General features: G+C 39.3%; 2 protein-coding genes across 2 annotated transcripts; one reads left to right on the top strand and one right to left on the bottom strand.

The window, feature by feature from the left end:
* The first annotated feature begins 493 nt into the window (after window positions 1–493).
* LOC149170234 (uncharacterized) lies at window positions 494–1989 on the top strand. The gene is made up of 3 exons (XM_089425486.1): window positions 494–980; window positions 1251–1672; window positions 1774–1989. The coding sequence occupies exons 1-3, from the start codon at window positions 494–496 to the stop codon at window positions 1987–1989; spliced, it is 1125 nt and encodes a 374-aa protein (XP_089281612.1).
* An 8281-nt stretch (window positions 1990–10270) lies between these two features.
* On the bottom strand, window positions 10271–11472 carry LOC149170233 (uncharacterized protein At5g65660-like). The gene is made up of 2 exons (XM_089428959.1): window positions 10800–11472; window positions 10271–10686 (listed from the first exon to the last, which is right to left on the bottom strand). The coding sequence occupies exons 1-2, from the start codon at window positions 11148–11150 to the stop codon at window positions 10528–10530; spliced, it is 510 nt and encodes a 169-aa protein (XP_089285085.1). The 5' UTR covers window positions 11151–11472; the 3' UTR covers window positions 10271–10527.
* Window positions 11473–11743: the final 271 nt, after the last annotated feature.

Here is an 11743-nt window from a genome sequence, read left to right as displayed (position 1 = left end):
AAAGGGCTACAACCTTCTTCTAGTGGCCAAGGACAGCAACCAAAGGCACAAGAGAATGTGTTCGCCCCCCTTTCCTCAGCCTCAATTAAGGTGCAAGAAACAGAACAGCAACAAAAGGAGTCAAATGAGAAAGAGATTCTCGAAAACTCCAGGCTAGGTGAGAGTGCAGCAGTAAGCCCTAAGGGAAAGGCCACAAATATGGAAGGGGAAGACCAAGATTCAGAAGAATCTGAGGAGGAAGGAGAAATAGGAGACTCCCAAACATTGTCTTGAAAATCGACAAGAGGAAGGAAGACTAATCGGGAAAAAAGAGAGAGAGAAACATATAAAGACAAACTCCAAGGCAGACAACCAACGTTGGAAAAGCTGCTAGCAAAAACACCAAATATTACAAGAAGTCATGGACAGGGGCCACCCAATCTCAAAAAGGTAAATAATGAATATTGTCTCCTAGAATTGCAGGGGGTTGGGGAGCAAGAAAAAAGAGGAAGCAATGCGAAGTTTGATTAGGATAGAAACCCTAGATATCCTACTGATCCAAGAGACTAAGTTGGAGGAGAAGAGCTTCCTCCAAGTAAGCAGGAATCTTTGGAGAAAAAGTGGAGGGCAGGCTGTCTCAGCCCGAGGTGCATCGGGAGGGCTGGGAGCTCTCTGGAATGAAGCCAAGTTGGAATTGGTCAATGGAAAGCAGAATACCCACTGGCAGCTTATGCAATTCATAAGTCGAGAAACAAGGGAGGCCTTTAGTCTCTTTAATGTTTATGTGCCAATAAACGCAGGGGAAAAGAAGCAGTGTTGGGACTTAATCAAACTCATGGCTGAGGAAGAAACGGTGAGAAATATTATTATCGCAGGGGATCTGAATATAACCCTAAGCTCTTCCAAGAAGAAAGGTGGCAGCATAGTAAGGGATCTAGCGAGGGAATGGGTGGAGGACATCAAGCAAGGTTGGGATCTGCTCGACATCAAGCCCTTGAAAGGTAAGTATACTTGGTCAAATAAAAGAATGGGTCCTGGCCATATTGCTACGCGATTAGATAGATTTCTTATTCAAAGTTCCTATCTTCTCCTTGGTTTAGAAGCTAGGATGCTCATTCTGCCATGCAGCATTTTGGATCATAAACCCATAAGGCTGGAGCTCTCAGCACACAAAAATTTTGGGCCCATTCCTTTTCGATTCAATGCTTTATGGATTAGGCATCCAGACTTTATGGATAAGGTTAAAGAGAGCTGGAATCGGCCTATCACAGGGTCTCCTTTCTTTGTATGGGAAGAAAAATTAAGAAGAGTAAAGGTTGTTCTAAAGAGTTGGGCTAAAACTCTTCCGAATCTGGCTGATGAAAGGAGGATGGCCCATGCCTCCCTCGAGAAACACCAACTGCAGATGGAAGAGGAGGACCCCACGGAGGAATCTATAGTCATAGAAGGAAATCTGCAGCAAAAATTCCACAAAGCATGTTTGCAAGAGGAAGAATATTGGAGGCAGAAATCCCGTAGCCTGTGGTTGAAAGCGGGAGACAGGAATACCTCCTTCTTCCACAAGCAAGCCCAAGCTAGAAGGTCCTTCAACACAATTTCTGAAATAAAAGAAGATCTTGTTACCCACAAGGACTTCACAAGTATCAAAGGGGTTTCCTTCTCCCACTTTGAGAAACTATATAGTGAAGTCGAGGTAATGAGCCAGGACACTATGTTCTTGGATGTTACCCCCCCAAGATCTCTTCAAATATGAATCAACAGCTGGAAGCTAAAGTTACCAAAAAATAAATAAAGGTTGCGCTCTATGAAATGGAGTTGGACAAAGCCCCGGGTCCGGACGGCTTCACAGCCAGATTCATCCAAGTTTGTTGGAAAATAGTGAAGAAGGACCTGCACATAATGGTTTCAAAATCTCAAAACTATCAGAAAATTGGAGGAAGCACGAATTCTGCCTTTCTCGCCCTCACCCCAAAGGAGAAGGGAGCCAGCATTTTAACAGGTTTCGTCTGATTTCGTTATGCAACATTGGCTACAAGAGCAACAGAATTCTTTAAAGCCTCTAGAGGGTTGCGTCAAGGCTGCCCTCTTTCTCCTCTTCTTTTTGTTTTGCAAGCTTCAGTTCTAAGTTTTTATTTAGAAAAGTGCCAGGTGGACCAAGAGATTTTGGGTCTTAGGATTGCTCGAGGAGTCAAGGATATTAATCACGCATTGTTCGCTGATGATTCTCTTTTGCTGGGTGTTGCCTCAGTATACTCTGCCTCTAGATTCAGGAAAGTGTTGGACGATTTCTGTGGTGCTTCAAGCAGCAAACTAAATTAAGGGAAATGCCACTTTTATGGCTGGAATATATCCAACAGCGAGCTTTCCTCAATTTCCAGATGTTTGGGCTTCGCTGGCTCTGCTTCTTGGAATTCTTTCATCTATTTGGACCTTCCTATCTTCCAAAGGAGGCACTCCAGTAAAGATTGGCTCCCAATGGTTGAGAAATTCAAGAAAAAAATTCAGTCTTGGGGCTTCTCATGGTTGAATCTTGCTGGGAAGACAGTGCTTATTAAGTCTGTTCTAACCAGCCTGCCCATCTTCCAATTCTCGGCCATGTGGACTCCCTCCAGCATCCTCAAGAAGATGGAGGAGTGGATTCGAAGGTTCTTTTGGAAAGGCGGCAAGCAAAATGACATGAAGATCCCCCTTGTTAGTTGGGGCAAAGTTGTTAAACCTCTACTAGAAGGAGGTCTGAACTTCAAGGACCTGAGGACTCAAAATATTGTTATGGGGGCTAAGATTTTGTGGAGACAAATAGCCTCGAAACCAGGATGGGCTCAAAAGGCGCTATGGAAGAAATATTTCAGGGGTCGGAGGTTACGAAGCTTGGATGACCTCACCCACGCCATTAAAGGTTCTCAACTTCACAGGCTTTGCATGCAGGCCTTACCACTGATACAAAAGCATTCCTTTTGGATCCTGGGTAATGGCAAGCTCATTAATCTTTGGACCGATAAAATCATGAACGAGAAGTCCAATAGCTCTCTGAGCTTCGAAGCTAGATGTTGAACAGCGACATCAAGACTTTGTGGGATATCTCTAGCTGGAAGGATAACGCGTGGGAAGGCTGGAAGAAACCTCAAATGTCGGATGCTCTAGATCAGGCGTGGTCATTCCTATTGGCTAAGCTAAAAGGAATGAGCCCGATTAGCATCAGAAAACAAGATAAGAGGGGTTGGGGCTCTCAAATTGGTTTTTATATTGTTGCTCAAGGCTATGCACAACTCAGAAAAATTCCTCACATTCCTTGCTGCCCTGCGATTTGGAAAGGACTTTGGAGGCATAAATGTGTGCCAAAAATTGATTTCTTCAATTGGTTGTTATGCCACAACAGCATTTTAACTGAGGATAAGCTTAAAAAGAAAGGCTTCTTGGGCCCTTCCAGATGTAACCTTTGCCTAGAAAATGAGGAAAATGCCTCTCATTTGTTGATTGAATGCAGGTTCGCCAAGAGTATTTGGGCTAACGCGTTTTCCTCATGGGGATCCTCTGTTCGTCTACCCAACTCGATTGATGGTTTCTTTTCTGATTGGGTTCACCTCTATCCTGGAAAGTTCCCCAAAAACAATTGGTTCAAGGCAGCCTGGCTGGTTTATCCAAAATTCATTTTCTGGAAAATATGGATTGAGTGCAATCACAAAAAATTTCAAGAGAAAGCGCAAAAGGGTAACCTTGTTTTGTCAAAAGCCAACGGCCTGCTTGAGGAATTTCTCGATGAGAAATTTGAGAAGCTGGAAAATAAAAATTTAAGTCCTCAAGAACTGGCGTGGGGGAGCAGGCTTGGCCTCCAGTTTTCTGAGGATGAGATACAATTCAAAACTACGAAAAATTGGCAGATCAAGCTTGCTGAGGCCGATTTCCACATGTGGCTCCATAAGCGTGATAGTTCCTCCTTGTTTTTTGACGGGGCCGCCAAAGGCAATCTAAGAACTACTGGGGCTGGAGGTGTCATCAGGAATGCAGATGGTTGCATAGAGAACATGTATGCCTGGGGTCTGGGTCATAGTACCAACATGCAAGCGGAGGCCATGGCTCTGTTGCAGGGTCTTAAGCATTTACAGGATCTTGGTATTGAGAAATCCATTATTCTTGGTGACTCCCAATCCTTGATTCGAATTCTAGTGGATAACACGTCCCCGAGGGACTTTCGGCTAGCAAGAGTGGTCGCTAGAATAAGGAAGCTAGTTGGCTCCTTTCTTCAGGTGCAAATTTTCCCACATTCTTCGGCAGAATAATAAGGAAGTGGATGCGGAAGCCAACAAATTTGTCCTCCTTCCTGCAGGCATTCGGATAAGAGAAGAGTTGAAGATTGGGATCCAATCCCTTAATTCTATTTCTCATGTATTACTGTCTTTTACTTCAACAGTTTTTCTATATTCACAAGCATGGGGAAATTCAGGAAATCGATTCGACTAACAGAGTTAAGAAGATTCAGAATATTAAAGTTACGATGTTAGTTTATCTATATGTTGAGGACAACCGGTTCTTGGGCTTCCTAAATGTAACCGACTAGTAGGCTTTGGATTTCTTTTAATACAAACTATAACCATTTTTGTTTAAAAAAAAAGTTAGACCTGTGAAGGTTCCATCACTGGGTAAGTCTGTGTACTATGTATCATTTATAGATGACTTCTCAAGGAATACATGGATATATTTCCTCAAGAAGAAATTGAAGTCTTTGACAGGTTTAAAGAATTTAAGGCTCTAGTGGAAAACCAAACAGAGAAGAAAATAAAGGTGCTGAGGACAGATAACGGTGGAGAGTTTTGCAAGAAGGAATTTGAAGAGTTCTATAAGAAGTTTGGTATAGCATGACAGAAGACTACTCCATACACACCTCAACAAAATGGAGTTGCAGAAAGAATGAACAAGACATTGATGGAATGGGCAAGAAGCATGCTCAGTGGTGTTGGGTTAGGATAGGAATTCTGGGCAGAGGCAGTGGAGACTGCATGTTACCTGGTCAGCAGATCACCTTCATCAGCATTGGAGGATAAGACTCCACAAGAGGTACGAACTAGTAAGAAACCCTCTCTTTCACATCTGAGGGTATTTGGATGTGATGCATATGTACATGTTCCAAATGAGAAAAGAACAAAGTTAGATAGTAAATCTAAAAAGTGCATCTTTATTGGGTATAAGGATGGTTTAAAGGGTTATAAGCTTTGGAACCCACTGACAAGGAAGGTTGTGTACAGTCGATATGTGGTGTTCAGAGAAGTGAAAGATGTTATTAAACATGAAGTCCAACCAAAGGAACCCGAGAAGATAGAGTTTGAGCTTAAGGAGGAAGAATCAGACTCTACAGCAGAAGAGGAATCAAAAGACGGAAGAGATAAAAACTCCAGTTGTGAGAAGATCAGTTCAAGAAAGAAGACATCCAAAAAGGTATAGTCCATCTGCTTTCTATTCAAATTTTATTTTATCTATTACTGATGATGATCCCAAAACTGTGAAGGAAGCAGTAGATTCAGAGGATGGCAAACTCTAGAAAGAGACCATGGTTGATGAAATGGCATCTTTGCACAAAAATGAGGCTTGGGATTTGGTGGAGTTGCCAACTAGAAGGAAACCCATTGGCACCAAATGGGTGTTCAAGAAGAAGATGAATGTAGAAGGAAAGGTTGAGAAATACAAAGCTCAATTGGTAGCAAAAGGTTATTCCCAAGTGCCGAGAATTGATTTTGGTGATAATTTTTCTCCTATTGCCAAGGTAGCTTCTATTAGATTACTTTTATCTATTGCTGTTGCTTTTGATTAATTTGAGGTAGAACAGATGGATGTGAAGACAACATTTCTTCATGGAGATCTGGAAGAAGAGATCTACATGAAGCAACCTGAAGACTTTGCAGTGAAGGGTAAGAAAGGACTGGTATGCAAGTTAAAATAGTCTTTGTATGGGTTAAAACAGTCACCAAGGATGTGGTATCAAAAATTTGATACATTTATACGGGGACTTGGCTTCACCAAAAGCAAAGGATATCACTATGTGTATTTTAAATTAATTGGTGACCGTGTTATTTATCTGGTCTTGTATGTGAATGATATGTTGTTGGTTGGAAATGACAAAGAAATTATCCAGGATTTGAAGACCCAATTGTCCTCCAAATTTGACATGAAATATCTCGGTGCTGCAAACTAGCATGGAAATTAAAAGAGATCATACAAAGAGGAAGCTCTGGTTAAACCAGAGGAAGTATGTCGAGATAATACTGTAGAGGTTTAATATGCAGGATAGTAAACTAGTGAAGGTTCCTATTCCTGTAGGTGTAAAATTCTTTGTTGAACAATGTCCCAAGACACAAGAAGAGGAAGAAGACATGTCCCATGTTCCATATGCAAGTGCAGTCGATAGCATGATGTATGTGATGGTATGTACTAGACCAGACATTGCACATGCAGTGGGAGTATTGAACAAGTTTATGTCAAAACTAGGGAAGGAGCATTGAACAACAGTGAAGCGGGTTTTCAGGTATTTGCGTGGCACTAATGATTGTGGTTTGTGCTACCAAGGAAGACCAGGATTAGACAGATTTTTGGACATCCATGGCTTTGTTGATGCAGACTGGGTTGGAGATTTGGATCAGAGAAGATCTACAAGTGGGTATGTGTTTAACCTATTTAGAGGTGCAGTCAGTTGGATGAGTAAGAAACAATCTGTAGTGGCACTATCAACTACAGAGGCAAAATACATCGTAGCCACTCATGTAAGCAAAGAAGCAGTTTGGTTGTAGATATTGTGTTCAAGCATGGGGTTAGTACAGGGAGCTATATGGATAGACTGTGACAGCCAAAGTGCAATTTTCTTGGCAAAGAACCCTGCTTATCATTCAAAGACAAAGCACATTGATGTTCAGTATTACTTTGTGAGGGATATGATAGAAGACAAAAAGGTGTTGCTGGTAAAGGTGGACACTTTGAAGAATATTGCAGATGCATTGACAAAATCTGTGAGCTCTGAGAAGTTCTCTTGGTGTAGAGAAACAAAGGGTGTTGCAAGGATGGATCAATGACTAAGCTCTCATGTGGCCCTTATGGAAAGAAAACAACAAGTGGGAGAATGTTGGGTTGTGTTATATTCTGTCCATGACTAGTGGGGAGGTCATAAGGGGGGCGACAAGCCCCTCCATACCCCCTGACAGGGGGGCTGTCGCCCCCCCTGTGACCCCCCGCTAGTCGTGGACAGAATATAACACAACCCAACATATTTTTCCATCAACAAGATTCCAAAAGCCTTTTTGACTACGTGAAAGGTGCATTTCAACTTGTTCCATATGAAATTTCCAATGGAGCAACTTCTCCATAACTCTTTTCATGTTGATTTTTTTTTTTCCATTTTCATAATTTAAACTTACAAAATTACAAGGAAAATGGCAACTATAACAATAGTAAGTAAAAAAAATAAGAATGTAGGAGTAGTAAGATAAAAATACGAGTATAGAAATAAATTACACTTTCACTATAAGACTAAGTTAGATGTCATGTGCTTATTTCCTTGTATTATACAAATCTCAAATTCCATTCTCATGTGAAAGTTTTCATTTTCCAAATAACTCCTTCACTTATCTTCTTTGTTATAAATTTGATTAGATTTTTCCCAGATTCACATCATCCTCTTATAGGAGATCATAGTTTTGTGTTGGAAAATATCATGATGATGGAAACCACAATTTTTATAGAAAAATTCATAGAAAATCCACTTCAACATTCTAAAATTTAATAACACTTCATTAACCAATTAATTATAAGAGATATATAATTAAATATTTATTGGAGTTATGATACCCAAGCTATAGTTATTTTATTAATCATAATTACCTATATGATACATGATCAAACATTGCTCTTGAGATGATACATATGTCATACATCCCCATGTATTGTACAACTTGTCTACATACTTCCTATTATAAAAGTTTCTTTATACATTTTTCCATGTACCTTCTCTAGAAGTTAGTTATCTTGTTCTAGAAGCTTTGTGCACATCATTTCTAAAAGTTTTGGTCTCCTTAGAGATTCTTTATGTATCTTTGTACTCCCTTTATATACATGATATAAATATTTTCAACACATGTACAATTTTGGTAACCTACTCCTTAATATTTGCGTACTTTCACTCTTATCTTCTCTTATATGTGAATATTCACATTTTTTATATTATATTCTTATATTTTGGTTTTAGAGCCAATACCAATTAGCATGAAAGATTCATGATTATGGCCTCAAAATATCATAGCATTTGGCTTTGTAAATTCTTCATATTTTTCCTTTATTATCTTTCATGCTATTTGGTTTTATAAGGATCTTCATATTTCTACCTTCCTAGATCTCACTTCATTTGGCTCAACATGAAATGAAAGCCCTTAATCAAATATGCCTAAATATTCCTTGTACCCCACTAAATATACTATATTTAATAAACTTCTAATCTATGAAGTTATGCATATAGATCATTTTAAACACTCACTCACTTAGGGTAGGGATCCATTTGGTTTTATTAATCTATCTTATTCAAAATGGATAAAAAAGTCATTATAAGAAGCAATATCACATGGTTCAAGTTCGAATTTGGGTTCGACAATGATTAGGTTCAGTTTGAGTTCGAATTTTTTGATGGGGTTCAAATAAGGTTCACCATTAGGTTCGTCTATATACATTTTCTATATGATAGATATATTAACTTGAAAATGAAATATGGGATAAAATTGTAAGAAATCAACATCAATAAAAAAAATTGCTATCACGAACATTGGAACTACAAGGATAGAATACAAGCTTGAGTTGTGAAACGATGTTATGAGTTTTGATCTATGGACTTGGTTAAAGCCGTGAGGTTCGATGAGGTTCATCGAACCTCAAAAAAAATTAAGGTTCGCCAAAACTCAAACCTCGAGGTTGAAGTTCGATGAACCTTGTGACACAGATAAGAAGGAAGCAATGTAGGACTTGGACAATAAGAATTCCCTTAAAAAGGTATTTTTAGGTTTTTATAGTAATTTCAATGGTGAGAATCATGACTCCTACTTATGAAGTCCAAAGCGTATTTTAAGACTAGAATTGAGGTATTGTTATCTACAAGATTGTATCTCTTAGGTCTATATGGAAGAAATGATCATATAATCATCACAAGTTGTTAGGTATTAAAGACAGGTAAATTCCCTAATGTAGTGATTTCAAATCTACTATAAATTACCCTATTAGTTATGAATAAAATATCAGACATAATTACTCTAGTATAAAAAACCTTGAAATTCTAAAAATCTCTTTCTATATCTTTTTGTATACTTTCCTTACAAGTTTCTTATTTTAAAAAATTCAAATACATCTTCTCTAAATACTTTCTCTACAATTTTAATGTAAAACTCACTTATCTACTTTATTTAAAAGCTTCTCTATATACTAAATTTTATAAAACTTTATACTTCCTATTTATATTTCCCTATATATATACATATCATAACCTACTTTCACTTCCGTATGTATATATTCACTTTCTATATGGCTCTCATGTCAATATATTCACTTTCTATATTGCTCTCATCTGATTTGGTAAGAGGGCTCTCATATCGCTGTAATATCTTTTATTTTTAATTCTAACATTTATTTTTAACTTAAAGGTATGGATGAAAAATTTTGTTGCGGAAAATAAAATACTTTGAATCATGAGAGGAAAGAAAAAGAATGTTTTTTTCAATCCACGTAAATTTTGTAAATTAAGACGAAGCACATATGTTTACAGATATTTTTAACCCAGAGAATTAGCTGAAACAGTTATGGGCTCGACTCTCTTAATTCTTAAAATTAAGCTGAGGCAGTGTTCCCACGACCATTAAAGGTGAAACTATCTTTACCACACCTAAAGTAGTCTAGGGATGGATGGGTACACATCTCTAAATAATTGCGAGAAGAGATATAAGCTCATATTATATGATCCTATGGAAGAAATCTGCTCACATCGTATGAGATCATAAGACGCCGTGGAAGACAAGTTTGATCGTGATGTCACTGTGTTTTTTGAAGGCAAACTGTAAAACAGGTCAGAATATACAACTGGGCTTGATAAGTTGTTCAACTTTTCCCTGGAAAGTAACAAACCAAATCTTAAAGCTGACCTACGTCTTTCTATAATTTCTCATGCCACAGTATTCTAACCCCACTCTACTGATAATTAAGATACGCTTCATCAAAGACAGCGAGATGAAACACTATTGAACCCGAGCCTCAAATCAATATTGCCTCGAAACTATAATTTACAGAACTAGAGTATATATGTGCTAAATTTTTGCTTTCGGTGAAACATACAAACATTTTAAGGAAAATGTTTCTCACAAAATATAATATAGATCATGATGCTATCTCGGATCTGCAGCAGAAAACAAATCCCTCGTAGAAATGTGATTTTTCGATTCAAAACTAAACATGGAAAACCTCTATATATTACATCTGGATACCTAACAGTAATATGACAGAACAAAATATGACCTTCCAAGAGTCTGCATCTTGCATTCATACTGAGCTCCGTGTCAGATTTGTTTCCTTTGATCGACTCGTCTGGGACGACGCCAGGTCTCCCACGCTTTCCGTCGCAAATCCATGAGGAGAAGGATATGCTACGAACCTCGGAACATTGTCCCCTGGCATCATAACTGGAAAACTGCCACGGCTCTGTAACGAACGGTCAAACGCTCAGCTGCTTCATAGGCAGTTTTGGGGATTCAAGGTGATTAAGGAGAAATTTGCATTTAAATTTAAATTGATGGACTGGAATCGAATATCACCTGGGAGTGTCGACTGTTCTTGGAAAGGGGGCTGAAATTGGCAGGGCTTGACAGAGGCACCAGAGCATGAATTTCGGGTGAAAACGCACGATTTGTTGGCTGTGAAGAATTGCTTCTTCCGTCGTGCCTGTTGTGCATGTTTCTGATCTTTTCCCAGTGATAACAACAGGAAAACAAAGCGCTGATGCCGAAAACTATCACTAATATGAGAGCTGTTCCAAGAGGAAACCCTAGGGTGGGCCTTGTGGTGTCTACGCGTCGGTGACCCCCGGCAGAGATCTCGTCCATGATGCGCCGATTGAGCTGCTGCTGAAGGTGAAGATGCAATGCTTTTCTTCCATACTCGCTCATGACTAAATGCAATACAATTTCAATGTGGAGTGATCCGATTCAGTACATAACCCTCCCCCGGGTATACCTCTGATCGAATACTGCTAGGTTACAGCGAGCATTTGGCCTAAAGGTATACGGTTCGAATCCTGATACGCCGAACTCCGAGCTTATATTGGTCGGGTTCGAATAACGTGCTGCTTAGACCGATCAGCAGTTGTATACGGCTCGGCTAACATGAGTCAGCTAGGCCTAAGGCCTACTATGGGGACGAAAATCGGATTCGTCCGCTAAGTAAAGCTCAAAGACAATGACAATGATGATGCACTTACCAACAGAGACACGATGAATGCCGGGCTTTATCCCACAACACTGCACAAAAAATAAAGCCTCAGCAATGATCGAAGACTCGAAAGGGACGCGGGATTTCGTGGAAGCAGAAAAATAGGCACACGTATCAAGTTACTATTCACAGAAGGCGATTGAATTATTTGTTAGTGAGGAAGGCAATATTCTAAATAGGAACTAAGTGCCTGTGCGCGCATGGTGTGATCGCGACCTTTGTTGCTTCCTACACCCACCACTCAATGACATATTCCAAAGTGACCACATCC

The sequence above is a fragment of the Pinus tabuliformis genome, chromosome 4_2 (genome assembly GCF_031772625.1).
Source record: "Pinus tabuliformis cultivar Carrire ecotype Pingquan chromosome 4_2, CPIR1, whole genome shotgun sequence".
Classification (NCBI taxonomy): Eukaryota; Viridiplantae; Streptophyta; class Pinopsida; order Pinales; family Pinaceae; genus Pinus; species Pinus tabuliformis.
Note: the sequence above shows the minus strand (reverse complement) of the source record. Positions and strands in the feature narration are given on the sequence as shown.